Source organism: Piliocolobus tephrosceles, chromosome 14 (assembly GCF_002776525.5).
Source record: "Piliocolobus tephrosceles isolate RC106 chromosome 14, ASM277652v3, whole genome shotgun sequence".
NCBI lineage: Eukaryota > Metazoa > Chordata > Mammalia > Primates > Cercopithecidae > Piliocolobus > Piliocolobus tephrosceles.
Genome location: NC_045447.1, coordinates 61284642 through 61310109, shown reverse-complemented (window position 1 = coordinate 61310109; position 25468 = coordinate 61284642). Strand labels below are relative to the sequence as shown.

At 37.0% G+C, this 25468-nt stretch overlaps 1 protein-coding gene across 1 annotated transcript in view; it reads left to right on the top strand.

Annotated features, from left to right (window-relative positions):
• The window catches only part of ADAMTSL1 (ADAMTS like 1), a 437416-nt gene that overhangs the window by 178199 nt on the left and 233749 nt on the right, over nt 1–25468 (top strand). Inside the window, exons 7-9 of the mRNA XM_023190023.3 lie at nt 2290–2447; nt 14986–15097; nt 19333–19471. Of these exons, the coding sequence (XP_023045791.2) occupies nt 2290–2447; nt 14986–15097; nt 19333–19471 (409 nt within the window). The remainder of the gene's footprint in view (nt 1–2289; nt 2448–14985; nt 15098–19332; nt 19472–25468) is intronic.

Sequence of the window (25468 nt, the reverse complement as noted above, 5' to 3'; positions counted from 1 at the left end):
TATTACCATTCAAATGATTCATTTTTCCCCATTTGAGAATTGGAGAGGGCTAACTTCTAATGTAACAACCCCACTCACAAATGTACTTTTGTGAGCAGTAACAGATACTGGAATAAAATATTCAGGCCAATATCATCACCAAGTGGGGGACTGACTCTTCATTGCAGAAGAAAGAACCTATAGGAATAGATTTAAGAGGGAATTTTTTTTTTTTTTTTTTTGAGACGGAGTCTCGCTCTGTCGCCCAGGCTGGAGTGCACTGGCGGGATCTTAGCTCACTGCAAGCTCCGCCTCCCAGGTTTACGCCATTCTCCTGCCTCAGCCTCCTGCGTAGCTGGGACTACAGGTGCCTGCCACCTCGCCCGGCTAGTTTTTTGTATTTTTTAGTAGAGATGGGGTTTCACCGTGTTAGCCGGGATGGTCTCAATCTCCTGACCTCGTGATCCGCCCGTCTCGGCCTCCCAAAGTGCTGGGATTACAGGCTTCAGCCACCACGCCCGGCCATGGAAATTTATTTATAAATGTATTAGTCTCCTAGATTTCCTAATTATGTGATCACAAAGAAGCAGAAGAATTGGCCTTGTCTGATTTAATTATCCTAAAGATTTGATGAAAAGCAAACTGGAATCTGCTTTTCTCTCCCAACAAACATATTATTGGTAGCATATGTATAACTAAATCAGTTTTCCTTGTGTGTTCTTTTTTTGTATTTGAAATATAATTCAGCAAAATGAATGTGGGAGTAAAGGATACCCTGCTTCTCTTGTAGCTCTTTTGCCCGTCATTCCAGAAGCTGGTATAGTGTGAAATCAACCTTAAATATTTTGGACCAAACCAGAATAAGATGAGGCGATCTAGTCTGCCCCCTTGGCTCGTCTTTAATTAGATGTACCTTGAGAAGGACAGCTGTAAGCCTCTTGATAAAATGGAATTAGAAGCTCAGATCAGGCCTACAACTGCAAGATTTTTCTAAAACTAAGTTAACTGATATCCTAGAAATATTTCTACAAGTGCCTGTGAGGCAGTTTGAGGAATGAAGGCTAGAGGAAGGAGATTTAGTGCAGTTGCTTTCCCCTATGACAACAACTGTGATTTCCTCCCTCCAATATTCCCTTGATGTGCCCTATATTCTTTGGTGGGATCCCCTCTGTTCTGAGGAAAGGGAGTGAAGTCTGGCTTACTCTAGAAGAAGGGCTTCACAGACTTCATCTGAGAGTCACTGGGCATTTAATTGAAGACCAAGATTTTCCAGCTGTTGATATTCCTTGCAGTAGAGAACTACAAGTAGACCACCTCTACAATAATGCAATACAAGTATCTAGGTACTTGAGTGCCTCCACAGACCTTAAAATTGTTTTAACCCAGAGCCCCACCCAAGCACTCCCATTTTTCTGCTGAAGAATCTTTGCCAAAACCAAATGTTCTTGTCGAGTTTTGGAAACCATTAGCCTTAGTACATCCATCTTTCTTCATGCAACACAACAGACAGTTGTTCTAAATCACTCCTCAGTGGCGTGAGAACTTAGTCTTCTCTGAATCACACATCATAATTACCATCATCCCCAGCATGCTCTGATTTTCTACAACAAAACATGCTTCATAGGCTTTGTCATTGGCCAAATCTGGATTTGAATGCTCCAGCAATAAAGGTTTTTTTTCTATCTTAAGCACTTATGAAATATCTTATATTTGCATAAAGCTAAACTAAGTATCAAAATGAATTTTAAAAAGAGAGAATACTGAAAATGATAGCTCCTGTTCTTATGTGACTATTGTTTCTTCATTTTGAGCAATAGCATCAGTGCAGTAAGTAACCAGAAAGTATAAACACAGGTTAATGCACTAATATAAAGTCATACAGGTACTGAGGCAACTCAGAGATACACCCTGGATCTTGTAGAGCAAAAAGAAAACTGAAGAGTATCCTAGGCTGAGGGTCATCAAGATTGTAGTCAAAAAGAGATGTATGAGAATTGGTTTACTCAAAAGAATAGGGTTGCAGTAAAGTAGGGTGCCCAAATAATGTCATCTGGAGAGTCAAAGATTTTTTTGACAGGAACCCTTGAATGCCTGGCTAATGACTTTTAAAATAATTTCAATTGCAGCATAAATTCCTATGTGACTCAGCAGTGCCTATATATTTTGTTGATATCACAGTTTCAATTCTGTCAGTCATATAAAGAAGATGTGTCTCCCTTACTTAGCTCTAAACATTGTTGCATGAAATGTGCTTGCCTGTGGTTGCCCCAGGAACATCTTTCTCTCATCTTCATGTGTTTGATTATGTAGATCTGGAAACCAAAACCCTCCAGGGGGCTAAAGGTGAAAACAGTCTCAGCTCCACAGGAACTTTTCTTGTGGACAATTCTAGTGTGGACTTCCAGAAATTTCCAGACAAAGAGATACTGAGAATGGCTGGACCACTCACAGCAGATTTCATTGTCAAGGTGAGCCCAATTTAGATACCTCCTTTTCAAGCCACGTCCAAACTGATGTTACTTATAATTTCCTGAGCAGAGAGAGACTTTAGGTTCTGACATATGTTTGGAAAGCCTGTTTGTCACCCAGGAAATGTTTAATCTGAGGGTGTTGAGCTAGCTGCATCCTGGACTTTATGAGAACATATGATATTTTAAGGTCATAGGAAATCTTTATTATATAATTAATACAATCTTTGTTATATAATTAATAAAATAACCCCACCTAAGAAGCCAATGTATCATAAATTGGTGGCTATAGATTGTTTTTAAAATAGTTTGGATACAGTCGTTGACTTATATAGGCTATCCTCAATAAAAGAGAAAAACAAACCGATTATCCACAGACTTGGTCAACTCATCATGCTTTCCAATGGCAAGTTCTGTTTTCTTTTGCACTGGCAAGAAAACTAAGTTGTTTCCTTCTATCAGAGCTTCCCTACTCTTCAAGGTAATATAAAACACATTGCTGGAAGCTACATGCACATTCTGCTGGAAAAATGTACACACTAGAAGAACATTTGGGAATCACAATAAAATAAAACATATTTTTTCCTTCAGTAGGTCAGGAGGACCTGAAGGATTTCAGCTGTAAAGCTGTAAAACTTGTAATGTGTCCAGGACTCCATAAATTTTTCATCATGGGACCTGGAGCCAGAGGACATTTGATTTAAGCTAAAGCTTGATGACCCCATGGCAGCTGGAAGTAAGAATGCATATAGAAAAATACAATAGGCAGTAAGGTTGGAGGGAGAAAGGTTCCAGAATACTGTCCTCCGTCTCCATCTGCATGGTAGTTCTCTTTAATCCAGTCCAGACGCCAGTCACATGAACGTGAGCAAGAAGCTACAGGCCATCAGAGGTAGCTCACAATAGAAATGATGCTGTAGGTAGTTAAATGATTTCCGTTAAGCAAGAAAATCCAGTAAAGAAGTGAAAGATGTCTTTATTCTTTGAAGCCCTTGGAGTACCATTAAGTAGACCATGTATACTATAGTAATTTCCCTAGTGGCCTTGTGAGAGTTAATACACATACTGAAATTATGTAACTGGATTCAAGCAATATTACTTACATTGGAACAGCTCACAGCATTGTCAAATGTGTTACATCTATCCAGTTGCCTTCTGCACCTCACCACTTGGATAATAGGCACAACAAGCCCAACATGCCTAAGTTTAACTTGAGCCCCAGATACCTGCTTTAACATCTTTATATTTTTAATCTTACAAATTAAGACACTGTCTACCCAGGCAAGTGAGAAACCTTTGATTCACCCTGATTTTCCCTTCTATGTGCCGTCGGTCAGGCTTCATCCAAACTGTCTCTCAACATTGGTTTTTCTCCTCCATCCTTGCTGCCACTGTGTTAGCACAGGCCTTTACTTTTTGTCATCTGAACTAGTACCATGGACCCTGAGCTAGTTTCCCAGCCTCTGATTTCATTGCCTATGTTACCTTCAGAGTGCATTTCCTAAAACCCCTTCCCTAATTCTTCATAACCCCTCACCTTCACTCATTGCCTCTAGGTTAGAAGACAAATCCATAGCACAGCATCTATTACTCTCGTTTAGATGGATTGTGCCCACCTTTCCAACCTCACCTTGGACTTTTCCCCTTCTGTTTCAGCCCTGAATGATGGGCAGGTCCCCCAGCACCTTACACTCTCATAACTCATTACCTTTGCAGGGTGCTGTGCCCTCTACCTGGAATGCTCTTATCGTGTCTTCTTCCATTCTCTTCACTACCTCTTACTTCTTCCTCAAGATCTCCTCCTTCTAGGAGTATTCTTTGACTCTACCCCAAATTTCTGTCTGTATCTCCCCACCTCTGTGTTCCTTGAGGGAAGAAACTGAATTGTGTTTGTCTTCATATCTCCGTGAGAAGAACCCAATAAGCACTAACAAGTGCTGGATGAATAAAGAATTTTTGCCACACAACAATTGTTTAAATAGAGCAGATGCTGACATCTCCATTATACCCACAAGGAAACTTAGCTTCAGGAAATTTGAGTGACTTGCCTGAGTTCACACTGATGGGAAGCCAGCACTGAAAATCACATCTCTTTACTTCTGGTCCAGAACGCTTTCAATAGTTTGTGTTGCTTCTAAGAGTATATATCTTTTTCTTCAGTGTTTCATTAAAAAAACACTGGGAATCAAATAAATGTAAAGTTATTCTAAGATATATTGTGTGAGACTTAAATTAATTTACTTAAACTTTAAAATGAGCCAGATAATTGAAGTATATAGAGAAAAAAAGAAGAAAATGATCTTTTTTTCTAGTACTTCATAATGAAACAATTTTCTCTTACCTAATTTTCATCAGAGAAATAGCTGAAAATATTACTTTTGATTATTATTTTTCATGATTTAAGTATTACAATTATATATATATCATATGAATTAAGCTTTCAGTAGCATTCAAAGTATAGTCTCTTTTGCATCATGTATATAACACACATATATAGTTGATTAATCAAATCCTCTTTATAGATTTAAATGGCTATTTACTCAAGTCTCAAACCAATCTCACCTTGATAAGCATCCTTAGAAACACTGAAATCCATCTTCACAGTAAGCAAAATAGCATCCTCCTTGAGATGAGGTCACTACCCTGGCGATCCGGTGGTATGAAGTCAGGTGACTCAGAAAGTAGAATAAACCAAACATAGAGCAGAAAGCCATCAGTGTGGTGCTTACACAGAGGCCATGAGTTTCTGGTTCTTCACAGAGAGCTGTCCAATGGCTATTTGAAGATTTTTTTTTTAAAGGCATGGAAGGATTTTATTTTTGAGATGTGTACATGTCTCTTAAAACAGTCTAATTGAAACAAGTGCTCTTTTATTTTTTATTAATTTTTAATTGACAAGTAAAAACTGTATATTCATCATATACATGTTTTCAAATATGTATACTTTGTGGAACAGCTGAACTGAGCTAATTAATATATGTATTACTTCACATATTTATCAATTTTTTTAGTATACTTTAAGTTCTAGGGTACATGTGCACAATGTGCATGTTTGTTGCATATGTATACATGTGCCATGTTGGTGTGCTGCACCCATTAACTCATCATTTACATTAGGTATATCTCCTAATGCTATCCCTCCCTGCTCCCCCAACCCCACGACAGGCCCTGGTATGTGATGTTCCCCTTCCTGTGTCCAAGTGATCTCATTGTTCAATTCCCACCTATGAGTGAGAACATGCAGTGTTTGGTTTTCTGTTCTTGCAATAGTTTGCTGAGAATGATGGTTTCCAGCTGCATCCATGTCCCTACAAAGGACAGGAACTCATCCTTTTTTATGGCTGCATAGTATTCCATGGTGTATATGTGCCGCATTTTCTTAATCCAGTCTGTCGTTGATGGACATTTGGGTTGGTTCCGAGTCTTTACTATTGTGAATAGTGCCACAATAAACATACGTGTGCATGTGTCTTTATAGCAGCATGATTTATAATCCTTTGGGTATATACCCAGGAATGTGCTGAGAACACTTAAAATCTATCTCTTGGCAATTTTCACAAATAAAATACATTGTTATTAACTGCAGCCACCATGTTGTAGGTAGATCTCTTGAACTTATTCCTCCTAACTGAAATTTCGTATCTTTTAACCAACATTTCCCCCACAATTCACTTCCACCCCAACCTCCTGGCAGCCAACATTCTACTCTGTGTTTCTATTGGGTCAATTGTTTTAGATTGGACATAGAAATATTATTAATATCACACAGTATTTGTCTTTCTGGGCCTAGCTTATTTCATGTAACATAGTGTTCTCCAGGTTCACCCACATTGTCAAAATGACAGGATTTTCTTCTTTTTTAAGGCTGAATAGTATTCCATTGTACATATATACTATGTTTTGTTAATCTAGCTGTTGATGAACACCTAGGATGATTTCACATCTTGGCTATTGTGACTAGTGCTGCAGTGAACATGAGAATGTAGATATCTCTTCAACATACTGATTTCATTTCCTTTGAATATATACCCAGGAGTGAGATTGCTGGATCATATGGTAGTTCTATTTTTCAAATTTTTTAAGAAATCTTTATACTGTTTTCTACAATGGCTGAATCAATTTACATTCCCACCTATAGTATCCAAGGGTTCCCTTTTCTCTACATCCGTGCCAACACCCATCTTTTGGCTTTTTGGTAATGGCAATTCTGTTAGGTGTAAGGTGATATCATAGTATTGAATGCCTTTTCCTGATGATTAATGATGTTGAATATTTTAAAATATGCTTGTTGGCCATTTGTATGTCTTCTTTTGAGAAAAATCTATTCAGATCCTTTGTTCATTTTTCAGTCAGATTGTTTTCTTGCTATTGAGTTGTTTGAGTTTCTTGAATATTTTGGATATTAACCCCTTATCAGATGTGTGATTTGCACATTTTTTTTTTTCCATTCTGTAGGTTGTCTCTTCACTCTGTTGATTGTTTCCTTCACCGGGCAGAAGCTTTTTCTATTTTTGCTTTTGTTGCCTGTACTTTGGGGTCATATTCCAAAAATTGCCCAGACTAATTGAAGATTGTCAGTATGTTTTCTTCTAGTAGTTTTATAGTTTCAGGTCTTACATTTAAGTCTTTAATCCATTTTAAGTTGATTTTTGTGTATAGTGTGAGATACGGGTCTGATTTCATTCTTCCACATATGGAAGTTTTTCCAAACACTACTGTCCTTTTCTCAGCAACTTTGTCAGAAAATCAATTGACCTTAAATTTGTGGATTAATGTCTGGGCTGTCTTCTGTTTAATCGGTCTATGTGTTTGTTTTTAGACTGGTACCATGGTGTTTTGATTACTATAGCTTTTCAGTAGATTTTGAACTCAGGTTGTATGATGCCTTTAGCCTTTTTCTTTTTTGTTCTAGATTACTTTGACTATTTGGGGTATTTTGTGGTTCCATTTTAATTTTAGGGGTTTTTTTCTATTTCTGTGAAAAATGTTATTGGAATTTTCATGGAGATTGCATTAAATCTGTAGATAGTGTTGGGTAGTATGGACATTTAACAATATTAATTCTTTCAATTCATGAACATAGGATATCTTTCCGTTAATTTGTGTTTTCTTCAGGTTTTTCATCAATGTTTTATAGTTTTCAGTCTTTCACTTTCTTGATTAAATTTACTCCTAAATCTTGGGGGTTTTGGGTAACTATTATAAATGGGATTGTTTCCTTAATTTCTTTTTTGAATGGTTTGTTATTAGTGTATAGAAATGCTATTGATGTTTATATGTTGATTTTTTTATCCTGCAACTTTACTGAATTTATTGATTAGTTCTAACAGTTCTTTGGTGGATGCATTATATATTAATTTAAGCACCACATTACTTTTTGAAAAAGATATGCAGGAATCAGAATGGCCACTTGTCAGTATCTCCATGAAATTTTGTTGCCAAAATACCATTTTTGTTTCTTTAAAAGGAAAAGATTTTTTTGTGCAAAAGGAAGATTTTCTGACAGTGAGCAATTGTTATATATTGCCCTTGGTTCCAAAATAACGTTTTGAAATATCCTTCTCTTGCCACCTTTAAAACTGGACTGAATTCTCATCTTGCTTCCTAGAGGAGCATTTCTTCTAAAAATTTTAAGCTTGTTTCGTTGGCTCTACATACATTTTGACAATGCCAGTTTAGTGTGGTAGAATAGATAATCTGATGCTTACTGGGTGTGTGACCTCAAGGATATTGCTTTGCCTCCTCGAACCTATTTACTCCTTTATGAAATGGTAATAAAATACTCCTCACTCCTGAAGGAGCCCTTGTGGGGGATTAAATGAGATAATGTGTATAAAAGTGGATAGATCCCAATTACTTACTTTCCATCTTTTTGAAACACTTTAACTTTCAGTCAAACAAATCACTCTACTTTATCTAAACAGCAGCAGGAAGCTGCTTTGCTGAAGATGGTGAAAGGCTGATGCATTTACCAGTGATATACCCAGGAACAATTTGGCAGATGTAGCCATTAAGATAAATGGCTATGAGAGCAGACTGGCAGTGACATCTGTCAGTACATTAATTATTAGAGGTGATCTGGCCATCATCTGGATAACTGGCTGGCTTAGTATCCCCTGCCTCCCTTACCATGCCATGTGCATCTTTTCTGAAGCTGCAGACCCAAGGAAAGAGAATGACTTTCCCAGGTAGAAGAGTCCTTCTCAGTCATAGGTCCATTCTTCATTAGAACCTCCAACTCAGCTCTACCTGTAAAAGCAGCTAAGATATTTTGGTACATATTCTGGTTTTGCCCATTTGAAAGATCTCTGCAGAAAGCCAGATTAGACAGAGAAGAAAGTCACTGATAAGTATTAAGCTACAAAAGTAGCAGAAACACACAACAGAAGAGAAAACAATAACATACTCAGAGCTAAGAGCACTAACTCATAATTCATGCACTGATAACGAGAGAACACTTATTTCCTGCAGAGGACAATTTTAAAAAGGTATTGCATTTCTATAGTTCTATAGTTGGAAAATTTGGTTAGGAAGATTGGCATCATTCCAATTGTTACCAAAATAGCATCTCTGAGCATTCTAAGGGAACAGAAACTTTGTGATTTTTACTTGTATTAGTTAGAGTATTAGGCAAAGACGATGCCTTCATATTTTGTTCTAGACAGCCTTGAACATAACCTTGCATACAATTCAGGATACAAAACTTGTTTTTATTATAAGAGGAAACAATACAAGGAGTCTGGAGAGAAATCCCATGTGCAAAATAATGGGAATTTACTTTATTAAGTTTATAAAATTATATATAAAATATATATATACAATTATATATTTATATATATAAAATATATATAATTGTCTCTCTATATAGACAATTTTGAAATAATGATACATACCATTGAATACTAAAGAAAAAAAGACACAGAGTGAAAGCTATATATATGTACTACAAGCTAATATGCTTAAGAAAGCCTTTGTGGTGGGTGGACCACTTGAAGTCAGGAGTTCAAGACCAACCTGGCCAAAATGGTGAAACCCCATCTCTCCTAAAAATACAAGAATTGGCTGGGTGTGGTGGCAGGCACCTGTGATCCCAGCTACTCAGGAGGCTGAGGCAGGAGAATCATTTGAATCCAGGAGGCAGAGGTTGCAGAGATTGCACCATTGCGCTCCAGCTTGGGTGACAAGAGCAAAACTCCATCTCAAAAAAAAAAAAAAAAAAAAAAAAACAGAAAGAAAGAAAGCCTTTATGATACTTGGGCAGCCTATAAATCTTGGGTAGGATTGAAATACAGTTAGTCCTCTACTCACAATAACCAACAACAAATTTTTGACTATTTTGGTGCCACGGCAATATACATTCAGTAGAAAATGCATTTCAAGTGCCCATACAACCATTCTGTTTTTCACTTTTAGCACAGTACTTAATAAATTATATGAAATATTCAACACTTTATTAGAAAACATGCTTTGTGTTGGATGATTTTGCCCAACTGTAGCCCAGCATAGGTGTTCTGAGAACATTTAAGGTAGATGTGGGGAAGCTGGGATGTTTGGTAAGTGAGGTGTATTAAATGCATTTTCAACTTACAATATTTTCAACTTATGATGAGTTTATCAGGATATAACCCCATTGTAAGTTGAGGAGCATCTGTAACCAATTCTTTTATCCACTGGAGGCTGACCATTGGCCAATATTTAATCCCAGATTGGTTTCGCCCTGACACCCAGCATGTTTCTAGACAGTCTCCCCATTTTCGTCAACCCGTACTTATAGAAGGGAAAACCATTGTCCTAAGCCATGTGTTCTTGAGAGGAAAAGTTTAAGTCAACTGTAGGAAAGAAAAGAAGTGAATAGTACTGGTTCATTTTCCTACCCAACTTTTACGGGTAGTGACTCCGCCAATAAATATGCCCCTTTTGCTGATAGATGTCAAGCGTTTCGAACTGAGCTAATCAGAATATACTGCATTTCTCGTCAGATTTCACACATTGTTTTGCCAATCACACAGCTAGGTTTAGGATGCAGAGACAGAGAACTGGTTCCTCATCTTTCTTTCACTCTTGAGAACTGCAGATCCCTGCCCAATCCTGCCTCGCTCCCCACCACCACAGTACTAAGCTGAGTTCTGGTCATTGGTTTCCTGTCCTTGTCATCCATCTGACCACTGGGACAGTCCTTCAAGTAGGCTGCAGTCTGCTTTGCCACTCAGTGTCTCCTTCCTGCCAAATCTTTGCCACCCTCTTTGTTCTTTAGACAACATTATACCTGTTGTTTCCAGAGAAGCATCTCTGATCTACTGCCCTACTCAAGGGTTGGGGGCAGCATTAATCATAACCCTGAGCTAGGTAGGTTGGGCACAGTGGCTCATGCCTGGAATCCCAGCACTTTTGGGAGCTGAGGCAGGAGGACTGCTTGAGCTCAGGAGTTTGAGACTAGCCTGGGCATCTTAGTGAGAGATCCCATTTCTATGAAAAAGAAAAAAAAAAGAAAAACTCTGAGCTAGGGTTCTATGGGCTGAACTGCACTATTTTCCAATATGGAGGTCTGGAGTTCTAGAAAAACTAGGAAACTCTGTAAGAAGTATGGAGGTAAAGTTGGGTACTAATATTTTTAAAATCATTTTTAATCTACTAATGCCTAATCTTAGCATTTCCGACTGTTAAAATTATCAGGTATTTCAAACAGCAAGACCACTGAATCTGTTTCATTCCTATAGTAAGTAGCATTTTGGCAAGCCCTCTTCACTATACTATCCTGCCTAAAAGACAGCCTTCCAAGGAGGGTAGAAAGTGCTTTAGGGTTGGGTGTGCTGGATTGGGATTACACGCCTGTAATCCCAACACTTTGGGAGGCCAAGGCAGGTAGATCACCTGAGATCAGAAGTTCGAGACCTGCCTTGCCAACATGGCAAAACTTCGTCTCTACTAAAAGTACAAAAAATTAGCTGGGCGTGGTGGTGGATACCTGTAATCTCAGCTACTTGGGAGGTTGAAGCAGGAGAATCACTTGAACCTGGGAGGTGGAGGTTGCAGTGAACCAAGATCCTGCCACTTCACTCCACCCTGGGTGACAGAGCAAGACTCCATCTCAAAACAAAGTGCTCTTGGATAAATATTGTTTTGTAATAATACAGTTTCTTTTTATGAAACAGTGTCATTTGATGATCAAGTGATCAGTAACATCTTCAAGGAAACTGGCAGATATATATAAAAAGATAATGACTCACTAAATAATTTATCACAAATAATAGTTTGAAATTCCAAAAGTACCTGAAAGGTATATAATTCAATTGTTTGTTCATTAATGCATTTGTTTATTCAGCCATTATTTGGATACCTACTATGTGCCAGACATTGTAGATGACACTGAAAAGTGATGAGCAGGATAAATGTACCTGCCTCCATGGAGTTTATAGAATATGAAGGAGAAAGATGATAACAATTATTTCAAAATGTGGTATTTATAGATATATAACTGCTATAAGGAATATTTTATTATTGTTACATATCTTTTCAAGCCCAAACAAAAGCATTTTAAAATAGTCTTAACAGCAGTTCCTGAGGATACAGTTATCACTGTCAACTACCAGAACAACCCAAAATTGAGTCTAGTAGACTGACACATTTAATAAAGAGATGTACCAGTTTTTCATGTTTTTCTCTCCCTAGCAGGCATACTGATGTATGTTCACTGTTCCCAAGCTTTCCAAAGTCATGACATCCCTGTTGCTCTGAGAGCAGTGTGACCAAGTCATATAACACTGTGGATCCCAGCTCGGAGGTACACAGTAGTGGCTCACCTGTGGGTTCCTTTTGCCTCCCTGTCCTCATGAGAGCAGCGACTGAAGAGCTAAGCTGGTTTGGGGGGACCCCTGATTGCCATTCCCCTTACTGGCCCATCTGAGGCAACAGTTTCTACATTAGTGAGAGAAAGAAACTTAGGGAATATCCCAAAGCTCACGAATTGCCTTTTCCCAATGAAAAAGGAAAAGGTGCTTTCACAGTGCTTTATCTGGAAAAGCCTTTGTGTGCTTAATGATGTTTTCATGTGCTTATGATATCTTCTCAACTCCTTGGATTTTACATGGAATTAAAGCTCAACCATAACCCCCCATACTCATTTCTATGGTCTTCCAGCTCTGTCATGACAGTGCAGTCAATCGCTATGGAAAAGTTTTTGTCTTGTCTTTTCATGTTAGTGTGAGAAATCGTTGTGTTGAATTAGAAACACTGAAACATTGTGATTATAGGAAGAAGAGTTTGGTTTGAATACTCTTTTTTATTAACATAAGGAGGTCAAAATTACATATACCAGATGTGTTTAGCTCCCTAAACCAAATGTGTCAAACTGAAGCTTTCTAGAACAGAGTTTCTCCAAGTATTATGATGTTATATCCTCCTTACTTTGGCTGTAGGAAGCTAAGATTTTTTTCCCTTACTTCCCAGGACTCAGGTTAGCATTCCAAAAAGAACACCTGCAAAAACAAACAGAAAAAGCAAAAATCAAAACAAACAAACAAAAAACTCATCTCTTTAAATCTAAACAAACGTTCTGGTCTTTTATTTTTTCATGAATCTTATGTTTAGATGAAAGTTTTTTTCTAATAGCTTTCCAGTGTGATAACCACACATCCCAAGAGAGCTAGAGACTTTTGTAAGCTTAATAAAAAAACTTAAAAAAGAATTTTCCAAGGAGTGTGATTAATACTACAGCCCTAAGCAAGCAATTAGGTACCCTTGTATCTGACACATAGAAATGAGAAATAGGAATCTATAGGCAGTGCTCTTTTTTTGTGAAAGACACTGTATTGCTTCAGCTGTTTTTGTTTTAAAGTGGGGAGCGGTATCACCGTTTATTCTAATTGGAAAATACGTGAACGCTCTACAGGTCAAAATCCCAGGGTAATATGAGACATTCTGTAGGGTTCTCTCTTCCTTCTTTCCACCTCTCTCAGACTTTCTGGGAAACGTTTCCATATTCCCATGTAAACTCCAAAAACTGATGTAGAGTTTAGCATCCATCAATTTTTCTTGGCCCTGTTTCTTCAATATTCTTATTTTCCCCCTGCATCCTAGATGTTTAATCCACTTGTTAAATTAAGTAGCACAGAAATAGGACTGTCTTTAAAATAATCTGAAGGCCAAATCCATCAATGTATCCTACATTACGGGCAATTAAGAAAATGGTAAGACTTGGCCGGGCGCGGTGGCTCACACCTGTAATCCCAGCACTTTGGGAGGCCGAGGCGGGTGGATCACAAGGTCAGGAGATCGAGACCACGGTGAAATCCCGTCTGTACTAAAAATACAAAAAAAAGTTAGCCGGGCGCCGTGGAGGGCGCCTGTAGTCCCAGCTACTCCAGAGGCTGAGACAGGAGAATGGCGGGAACCCCGGAGGCAGAGCTTGCAGTGAGCCGAGATAGCGCCACCGCACTCCTGGTGGACAGAGCGAGACTCTGTCTCAAAAAAAAAGGAAAAAAAAAAAAAAGAAAAGAAAATGGTAAGACTTAAAAACACTTAAAAAAGACTTGGGGCAGGTGGTTCAGTTGGACTCTGATACTTCTCTAATTGTTGTAATGTAGAATAAGAAGTAATCCTCTCAATTGTCCTTGGAACCTCCTTATAGTAAGTAGTCCAAACCTTGTCCAGCAGTCTAAATGTTGTATCATTCTGTCTTCGTGAAATTGTTGACATAAGGTACTTTTTCCTTCTCTTCAGTTTGAATATGTTTTCTCAACCTTGTACTCTTAAGAACCATTAAGGACTTGTCTCACATACTCACATACCCCCTTTAAAAAAAAAAAAAAAAAAAAAAAAAAAAAAAAGGAGAAGTTGTAATTTCCATTAAGCACCAGTTTTATTTAAAAGTAAATAAATTGTTTTTAAGTAAATAATTGTTTGTATAACATAAATTCGTGTTTTTCAGTTTTATTCTTAAACTATCAACATTTGAATTACCTAGTTCTCTAGGCATGGGCCCAGAAATTTGCATTTTAGCAAGCATCTAGTTGGTAACTTTGCACACTCAAATATGTGAATCACTAAATTGACAAGAAGCCCAGTATGTGTCTCTGAATGGGCAGTGTTATTTAATTCTTCTACTCTTCTTTTTTCTTAACCAAAACCAGTAAATTTTCTGCAGTATATAATTTTCTTAGAACAAATTGTCTATTTCTGAATCTACATTTTAAAATCCACATAATTTTATCTATTACACCAAAGAGGTTGGAAATAAAGGACAGAAAAGGAATACCAGCTTGGATTAGGATGATAGTGAAATCGCCAATTAAGATTTTGGTCTCCCTTGTTCTGTGGCAACAGAACTGAGAAGATAATGATAGTGAAAGCTCATGCAAGGACCATTCACTGGTGAAATGGTAGGATAAATGATACTGCCATTGCCATTTCTCCCCCGATGCAGTGCCTCACACAGCCTAAAACCATCAACACTACCATATACTCTTGTTCGAAGCTGCAAGGGACCACAAAGCACCGCACTGTCACGTTACTTCTTTTACTTTCCTGTTGACTCCTGCAGATTCGTAACTCGGGCTCCAGTGACAGTACAGTCCAGTTCATCTTCTATCAACCCATCATCCACCGATGGAGGGAGACGGATTTCTTTCCTTGCTCAGCAACCTGTGGAGGAGGTAATGGTGTTCACTTAGTCTAGAAACTGTTGGCTTCTGTGAGGAAATACGTGGGTTATATAAGAGTAGAGTTACTTCAGCGTGGAAGAAATTTTGTACTGTGATGGACTAGATCCTTTCTTCTGAGCAGGGTGGAATCTCGAGGCCCTCTTGTAAGGCAGATACCTCCGCCAAGATGCCAAAGACATTTTCTGTATGTAGAGGAGTCCCACTAGAGGAAATAGTCTTTTTTTTTTTTTTTTTTTTTTTTTTTTTTTTTTTTTTTTTTTTTTTGTGAGACGGAGTCTCACTCTGTCTCCCAGGCTGAAGTGCAGTGGCGCGGTCTCGGTTCACTGCAAGCTCCGCCTCCCGGGTTCCCGCCATTCTCCTGCCTCAGCCTCCCGAGTAGCTGGGACTACAGGTGCCGCCACCATGCCCAGCTAATTTTTTGTATTTTTGATAGAGACGGGGTTTCACTGTGTTAGCCAGGATGGTCTCCATCTGCTGACCTCGTGATCCGTCCGCCTCGGCCTCCCAAAATGCTGGGATTACAGGCATGAGCCACTGCACCCAACCAAGGAAACAGTCTTTACTTCTCTCCTTGATTTTGTAGAAGGTCACAGCTAGACATATTCTAATTTGGCAGCAGTTTGGTACTGAAGCAGGCAGGTCCATTCACTTACATGTAAACTACTCATGTGATTGAAGTAAAGTCATCTATTCAGCTATCAATTAAAGAGTGTCTATCAGGCTTACTTAATTAGAGAAAATAGTTTGCTACCAGGAAAAAAAAATCTTTGCATTTTAGACTTAGGCTCAGTTATTTTTCAACTCCACCCCATCATCCATGAAGTAAAAGAAATGCCATTTGCTTTATTTATTCATTAAAATGCATCTCTCCTGAAAAGTCACAAAATAAACTCCCGTCTCTCTCCATCATATTTGTAACACGAACAGTATTTTGTGTTACTAGAAAAGGCGTTTGTGTTACCACAGAACGTTATTTCTCCTCATTTTCTGCTCATCATAATTATAGTGTTTACATAATAATTGCATTGAATTATTTCCCAGTAATTTATTTAGACATTTCCCTACAGCAAATCATTTAGTTCCTTTAACTTTTATGCTTTGATAAGGCAATGAAAAACTTAATACCTAAGTATTTTTCTCCTTTCAAATTATTTTCTTGGTGTAAATACTCAGGAGTGAGATTATTAGATCAAGGAATTTCAGAATTTTTATGGCTATTGGCACACATTACCAAATTCTTTACAGAAGGATAACAATCAGTGTGTGAATATTTTAGATTCATTGCCAACTGAGTCAGTATTTGTGGATTATCGTTTTTCTAAGTTTTTCTAGTGTAATGGATATAAAATTGTATGTCTGTTCTTTTGAAAATTAGCACATCAAATAAATTCTAGCTCATAGAAACCAGTTAATTGGCTGACTTTAGCTAATCCACAGAAGTATCACTAGATTAACTTGACAAGATATAAAAGGATAGTACCTCAAAATGGAGATAAATGATTACCCATAAATTTTTGGAAAACGTTGTATGATGTAATTCATCTTTACCTATGTTTTTCTATCTGCACAATGTAAACAAACCACTGAAAAATGTGGTTCTATGGAGCAAAGTTGGTTTTCAGCTTGAAAGAAGTCAGTAGAAGTGCCATGAAGTACTTTTACTCAGTTGATAAAAAACTGTCAATTCAACATTTTCAGCATTTCGATAGAATGAGTGTTTCTACTTGTTCCGTCTGTCAGGAATAGAAAATCATTTAGCTGGCCAGGCACAGTGGATCACGCCTGTAATCCCAGCACTTTGGGAAGCCAAGGCAGAAGGATAGCTTGAGGCCAGGAGTTCAAGACCAGCCTGGCCAACATGGTGAAATCCCATCTCTACTAAAAATACAAAAAGTTGCTGGTGTGGTGGTGCGAGCCTGTAATCCCAGCTACTTGGGAGGCTGAGGCATGAGAATCGCTTGAAACCAGGAGGCAGAAGTTGCAGTGAGCCAAGATCATGCCTCTGCACTCTAACCTGGGTGACAGAGCAAGACTCTAGCTCAAAAAAAAAAAAGAAAGAAAGAAAATTGCTTTGTTTTAAAAAAGAAAATTGCTTTGTTTAAAAATGAACTGTCAATTACTTTGATGTTCCATGGGAATACATTATTTTGATATAATTACTAATGACTAGCATAGGAAATAGTTTCAAGGAAGGAATCTAAGGTTTTCTTTTTTCTTTTGTAAAAATGAAAACCATGCTTTGTGAGAAATAGCACTTCAATTATATGCACACATACAGCTGCTATTAGAGTATGATGTCAGCAACCTTGATAATAGTTCACTACATAATAAAAACATTGATGTTAGATTCACATGTATCTTACTTCTTTGGGCCTCGTTTTCCTCACATCAAAATGAAGAAGTAGAACTATCAGTGGTTTTCAGATGTTTCTGGGTATCAAACCTTGCTTCAAAGGAAACCTTAATTATGAAGCCAGGATAAAAGGAAGATTGTTCTGAGTGAAGATGTGAGGGATGTGGAGACCAGCCGTCCTTCCACTTTATTTTGAAATTTACTGAAATTTCCAGCTTGAAAATTACTGAAGAAATGATCTCTAAGTTGTCTTCTCTGTTTCTGGTTCCAGATTCAACTGGTTGGACATTTTGCTTAGTGTAAAAATTGCTACTCCAAATACCATATGAAACTTTAGAAAACATGATTTTCTGATGATTTTAGTCATTTCCTTCATTTTTGCTCTAACCCTTCATTTTATCCGTGCTATAATAGCTTCAAAGCAACAGGTTTAGGCTGACAAATTTTGATTTTGAAAAATAATCATCTCAGATTAATAATTTACTGTGTTGTTCCTGTATTTTACTATGTGATAAATTCTGTCCCTGTGTAGAAATTATTATCTGGAAAATTATAAAATGATTAGCCTGTTATAAAATTAGATGCTTTTTGAGTACAACGTGATTGAAAAGTAAAAGTACATTTACTTACTTAAAATGTCATTTTGCTACTCGATTTTTTTATAAAACAAATATTAGATGGAAAAAGTGTTCTTATCCATTGCTTTCATTACTTTTCATGCTTTTCATCTTTATAGTCAAATTTTAAAAGGCCCTTTTTTAGGGTCTTTAATGAACAATTAATTTTTGTGGGTGGTCTGAGAACACAGCCTTAAGCCAGGAAATCTGGCTCATAAACCTCCTTCTGATTTCCTAAAATCTTTTGCAAGTCCCTTAATGATTTAAATCTTGCTTCCTAATATATATTTAGCAATAACAGCGCTCAACCCACCTGCTAGGGATAATATATTTGGCAGATTAATTAGGGTAAGAATGATATAAACAGCCTAATTTTTTAAAATTCTCTGTGTACATTTATTTTTCACCCCAAGAATCTAAGTCTTGATTACCACCCTACCAGAAATCCACAGGACAATGAAAAGGCAGGTAGGAAAGATAAAACATATGAAGAGAATTAACTATTACTCAACAATACTTTTTTTTAAGAGAGGCTTCTTTAAACAATGACAATTTGTGGGTGGAGGCTAAGAAATATTCGCTAGAGACTTTTTAAAGAGAATGACAGAAGATTTTGAATATAACAAAAATGGAACAGTAACAGGGAGGTATTTTTATTAATTCTGCAGGGAAACAGGATTTGTGATGTCCACTGTTGGAATCTCAGTGGTCCATTTACTCAACCCACTCAGGTTGAATTTTAGCAAAAGTAATGTTCCCAGGCAGCTGGTGGGACCTGATCCTGTGCTGGCCCCTCATGTGCAAGGGGAGCAATGTGGGATTTATTTTATTTATTTGGGAGTTTATTCTCCCTAGTTCCCCAGGTACTAAGAGGCTATTTAGCATTCTTGTATAAGATGGTTGATAAATACTGATGATCTTTTTTGGATATAGAATTCTGCATTATATTTTTAGATCATATAAAAGAAATAACAAGAACAGTTCTTACCACAGTCTTATTATCTGGCTGGGCCGTTAAGTAGTTCAAGCCTAATTATATAATGTAATTATTAAGATTTGAGTGGATTACTTGAGAAAAGCACAGTACTTGAGGTCTGCAAAAATTAATGAGCCTTCCAATTATGTGTCTTTTTTTCCTGGAAATGACTAAGGCATTGGGGAATAATTTCCATTGATATGAGCTGGCCAAAATGCATAAAGAAATACATTGCATTGGCATGTACGTTTAAACTTGCCTGGATGGTTTGATACTACAGGTTATCAGCTGACATCGGCTGAGTGCTATGATCTGAGGAGCAACCGCGTGGTTGCTGACCAATACTGTCACTATTATCCAGAGAACATCAAACCCAAACCCAAGCTTCAAGAGTGCAACTTGGATCCTTGTCCAGCCAGGTCAGTCAAATTTGCTAGTTCATTTGTCATAAACGTAACTCAAGTTCCAAATAGGTTTCTTAAATTAAAATGAAATATTTTAAATGAAAATAAAATGAAATGAAACATAAATAGCGTTGCTGTCCAGTGTCCATTACTGATCATGTGTTAGTACCCATGCTTCCTGCTCTTGCTGCTATGTGAGGCCATCTCAGAGTCTACAGATTTTCCTTTTATAAAGCAGCAGGTGACATGCTCTTCAGAGTCATTTTCTCATCTGATTTCCTTTCCTTGTGGTTCCTTGTTTCTTTCCTTAACAAGGTCCAGGCCGATGGAGCGTTCAACGTTCTTAACCAATGTGATGACACAATGTTCTCAGGATTTTATCTCTGTTCCCGATCAGGGACATGATCAGAGCAGACCATATTTCAGGGCTACACTGATCCCTTCTAGCCTGTCCACACTGATTTATATAGAGTCAAAACCAGCCTTAGAACAGTTCTGTTGCCTTTGAACATACTCAGTCTTTGCTAAAGAGAAAACAGAGCTTATTCCCAGTAGTCAGATTCTTAAAACGTCTTTTAAATTAGAAGCTTTAAGCAGGCACTTGACACTTTCACACATGATTATTTGCTTTTTGGAATCCACAGTTAGCCCTCAGATTATTTGCAGGGTCAAGAATCTGCCTGATGAATGAAATATCTCAGGTGATGAGTAGTCATGGAAGTGCAGGTCAAGAATCTTTTCAAGCGTGTAACATTTGCCTTTGCAGTCACAACACTTGCTGGTGGTTCTCTTTAGTATAGCGTTGCTTACTCGTCCTCAGCTTATGAAAGAGAATATAAGAAAAGCCTTCCCCTTCAAAAGCAATCAGGAATACCAAAAGACAAAGATTCATTTTCAAACTCCTTGGATTTTTGAGAAACATCCCAGTGTTATTTTTTAAAATCACAGTATACTAATGATGTATGCATAAAAAGAAAGCTTCAACTCATTAAAATATGACTTGGGCAATGTTGATGCAAATCATTCTATTTTGAGGTTACAAGCAATGCAATTTTAGTTTTTGTTTTCTGCTGTTAATTTCTTAAGGTGTTTATTCCTGTACTCTTCTATCTTTACATTTATGAATGCTAAGTTCTGCATGTGATATGAAATTGCTGTTATTAATTAATTCACAGGAACCATATTCCCTACCTCATAAAAGTGAACTCAGAATAACAGGTTTTCATTAAAGGAACAAAAAGAATAGATATTTTATAACTGTAAAATTTAGGTGAAGTTTAATTTAGCATCATATTACATCAGAAAATTATATATTAAAAATTGGATACAATATAAAAACTGAATAAGGTGTTGAAATTGTGCTTGGATTTCTTTATTTTGGAAATCTTAAGGGTTTGAAATTTTTTAGCCAAGAGAGTTATAACCCATGCAATTTGATTTCAGTTTAAAATTATTCTACTTATACATTTTTTATATATAACTGTAATAGGAAGACCAGTGTGTGAAAGGCACAGTTATCCTAATTTAGTCAGCCCTAGAGAGACCTTGAAAGTCTTTTACACATTTCCATGAAAATTTGTACGTATATTTCTAGGAGAAATGACAGTTTCACTTCCCACAACTTCATAAAGCTTTTTTCCACTAGGAAAAACAAAATGTCAGTTGAGAGATGGCCATGGAAGAGAGTTATGTGAAATAAAAGCATTTTGTTAACAATTTGAAAGAAATGTTTATAATAATGTTTACTCAGTCTTTCTCGCCTCTGATTTTTACCCACTCTTGTCTGTTGGAGAAACTTTTTGGCCTATTTCTTACTACCCAAAGCAAAAGGCCATTCTACAGTGAAAGAAGTCTGCCTGTGCAATTTCTACCTTTTCTATGTCCTGTGTTATTTTAAAACATTTAATACAGCACATGAATAAATGTTGGGACAGGTGGCTATTTAAAAAAGAAAGACACAAAGAAAGATAAGTGAGAAAAGGAAAAAGAAAAAATAGGTAAATGTCCGGAAGCTGCTTTTTTTGTTGAAGAAGTAATTAGACAAAGCTGAGAAAATGAAGACTTAGCAGTAGAAAGGTCTAAGGGACAGCTGCTTCAGAAAATATAAGTATGCAACTCTGAGGTTAAGATACTTCAGAAATTGCCATGAAATTCATTGAACTCTTTTGCATTCTAAGAAATTCTAAGAAATGCAGTTTCTGAATTCTAAGAAAATGCAAAGTGATGGTCTAAGCAAAGTAGATAGAAGAGACTCCATAAAACAGATCTGCTCTTCCATCAGCCACTGCAGAATCAAACCCTCAGGAATCTGTTTTTTCACTCAGATTTAATGGTCTAATAGTAAAATCAAGAGCGAACAATGACATTCCACCAACATTTTTGTGTCCAAATTTAGAAATTCCCAAAAGGGAAAACCAATATTCTTGGTATAAAATCACATATTTTTAATTTCAAAAGAAATTTATCATATCTAGCCACTGAGATATTTATTCATTTTTCCTGAATCACACTAGGATTTATACCTATTATAGTATTTAAAAGTAGAATCACTTGTAGTAAGAAAAGAGAAGGAAAAAAATTAAAAAAATTTTTTAAATTAAAAAGCAAAGTCCCAGTTAGATAGCCAACTTTATTCCCTATCAAGGCTTGCAAGTGTCATTGACAGCAAAAACCGCATCAAACAATTAGGTCTACGACCTTATATTTATTATTTTACCCTTCTGGGCTTCCATTTTCTCACCCACAAAATGGGAAGAGAGGGTCATTTGTTGTCAAATTAGTGGTTTTCAAACTGTGCCCACAGAGCCTGTTGTTCCACAGTTTTTTAAATTAAATTTTGTTTTATGTATTTTAAAGTTTTTTTAAATAATAATTCACAAAAAATATATTCAAACATGTTAAACTAATGTTAACTGATTCACACTAAGTTAAATTATAAAAATTATAACAATTTTAAGTGTTATACTACCAAAGTACATGCTTTTGCCCTCGTGATTGAGTTCCTCAGTTATGTCTAGTTGAAAAAATAACTACCCTAAGATTGCAAGGTAAGCTATAAAAACAGTTTTCATTACCAAACACTCTCTGTGATAATAAGAATTTTCTTATTACTACTTATCTAAAACCAAAACAAAGAAGAAATAAACTAGACATGGCCACCAGTAGCCATAATCCCTGATATCTACTTTCTGTGTTTACCAAAATAGCTTCCCTATTCTCATGATTTTGCTTTATAATAGGTAAACATTATACATTTGAACTAATCAACTAAAATCATAAATATCATCAGCGTTGGGTCTATATATGTTGGTCTTTTACACAATATAAAGCCTCCCAATGACCAGGATGTTTCTAGTCACTGCATGTGATTGTATCCATGCTCCCTTCCAACTTCAAACTCAATGACTATAAATATCAGTCATTATTTTAGTTTTAGGAAGTTTACAACAGCTTCCTAAATACATGAACAACTGCTAGGAATTGTCTGAAATCAACAGAGAATGCAACCAGTGGCATGGAGGGGTCTCAGGAATATCTCACTCCACACATCTGTCTATTTTTTGGTTCTCATTCTCTTTTCCTTTTGTTCCCACCATCTTATTTCTTTACTTTCCCATCTCATGTTTTGTTCCTCCTTCTTACACTCACTGACAACATCCACTGGCTTCCATGGTAGTGGATTAGTTCATCTACTAGTTTTTGAGGCTGGAGAGATTGTTGCCATCTCACCTATACTCTTCAAAGTAATTTTTATGTTTTTATGGCTTTTTTGCTGATTCTAAGTGCTAACTTAGAAATGTTGATAAGTTAAAAGACTTTAATGAAAACAATGAACTCACTAATAATCCCCAGTGCCTGCAGAGAACCTCTGTTAATGCTTTTGCTGTATTTCTTTCCAGTCTTGTCTATAGCTCATAACATAATTGAGATCATACTTTATACAGTAGATACTTGGCATTGAATAATTTGGCATTCTTGGTTTTCATTCTTCTAAAAGCAAGCCTGAATATCCCTGACACATAGTAACTCAACATTGTGCTGAGGTAGGAATTTAAGTCCACTGGACTGTAAGACCAACAGTTGAGCCTTGCTGGCTGCCCAGTAGTTTCATCCCAAGAAGGCTTTGTTGCTCTCTGCTGGTGTCATTTACACATTTTTCTGAAGTGATAAAACATTTTGTTTCCTGGCCAAAAGTTGTCTCAAACAGGGAGCCAAAATTTAATCCTTATAAGGGAAGTGACGAGAAAGTAAAGTATAAAGATCTAATGACTTTTAGCTAAAATTAATAAGGTTTTTCATGAGTGACTCAGAGCTATGACATCACTAAGCCCATCATATGCTCTGTACACAGTGTATTACATGTTCTACTGGTAGTCCCAATGGGCATTCCCAGAAGTCCAGAGACATACCCCTCCTGCATGTGAGGGATCTAGCACATGTTTACTTTCTGCTTCATACATTTAACACTATGTTCTGTGTACTTTCCCATGTGACTAAGACATTTAGGATCTAGTCAAATGTAAAAATCCTCTCTTGTGCCTACCGTGGTATAATCAAAGCTTCTGTCTTACACCGGGGGAGATTTTTTTGGAATTTGTGCAATGATGTGTGGCATTTTTACCTCTTGAGTGAAAGGTCAGGTCCATCATGTGGCCAGAAAGCCTCAAAGTATAAGCCCTGTGGTTCAGCAACAACTAAAAAGGGATAGCATGAATTCAGCTAATAAACACCTTGACGTTTTCAAAGCAGCTTTCGATGTAAAATATACAACATTTAGCCTTACATATCTTAGTCTGTGAGACAGTGAGACAGTTAAGGCTGTCTGGAGGAATTTGTGCAAGTTACTCTTTGTGAGACAATCAGAGAACCACCTTTGCAGATTTTTTTTTTTTTTTTTTGGGCACAGACCTTTAGTTTTCCCTCCAAGGCAGTAATGAAGGGGGATTAAATTGGCAAGAGGTGGACAAGTGAAAAAAGCTCTCACTCATCACATTATCACGGCCACAATTATTAGCAAACAAATCTGTTTCTAGCTGAAACTGCATCCAGATTCCCCGTTCCCTCAAGGAATTCAGAGCAACAGTCCTAAGCAAATGCCCAAACTTGTATACACCAAGTGGCAATTCTTGGCAAGTTCAAGTGAACTTTTTTTTTTTGTCCAGCTCCATTTAGTTTCACAGTAAATTGCATCAATTATCTCTGGCCAGGAACCAAAAAAAAAAAAAAAAAAAAAAGTCTCAATTAAACTCTAATGCAACTATAAAGAAATACTCTGCATTCGAACAAGTGGTATGTGTAGTAGGCATGTAAAATCCTGATTCTCACACTAACTTGGTGACCAACTAGTCAATGGCAATATAGCCTGATGTTTAAGAGTGGGATCTTTGGCATAAAACGTCCTTGCTTGAGATCCTGGCTCTGTCACTTACTAGTAGAGTAGCCTTTGGCAAATTCCTTATTCCCACTAAGCCTCAGATTTTTCATCCTGTGAAGTGAGGATAATAATAATACTTACCTCATAAAGTTGTCATGAGGAATACATGGCATAATACATTTAAAGAGCTTAGCACAGTGCCTGACTCATAATAAGCACTCAATAAATGTTAGCTGCAGCAGCTATAATGACTAAGATCATGGTTATGATGATGTTGATGTTAGCTCAGAGAAACTCCTAAGCTCTCTAGAAATCAGCTTTCTCATCTGTAAAAGGAAAAGATGGAACTCTAGAATTCTATATGGGTCTAGAAAGAGGTTCTCTATTGTGGTTTTAACACCAGGAGCTATAAGTCCTAGGAAAATCTGATCTTGAGAGTAAATCACATTTATCAGATGTTTTAAATATAATGATCACCAGAAATTAAGATAATTGGCAACTCCTGAGGTCTCAGTTCACAAGTGTCTGATAACCTCTACTTTACCAGCTGTGAGACATTGCCATTTAATTTACATGGGATTTAGGCCAGGTATGTCTCCAGAAAAAACTCAGTGTAGGGACAAGAAAATGGTTGACTT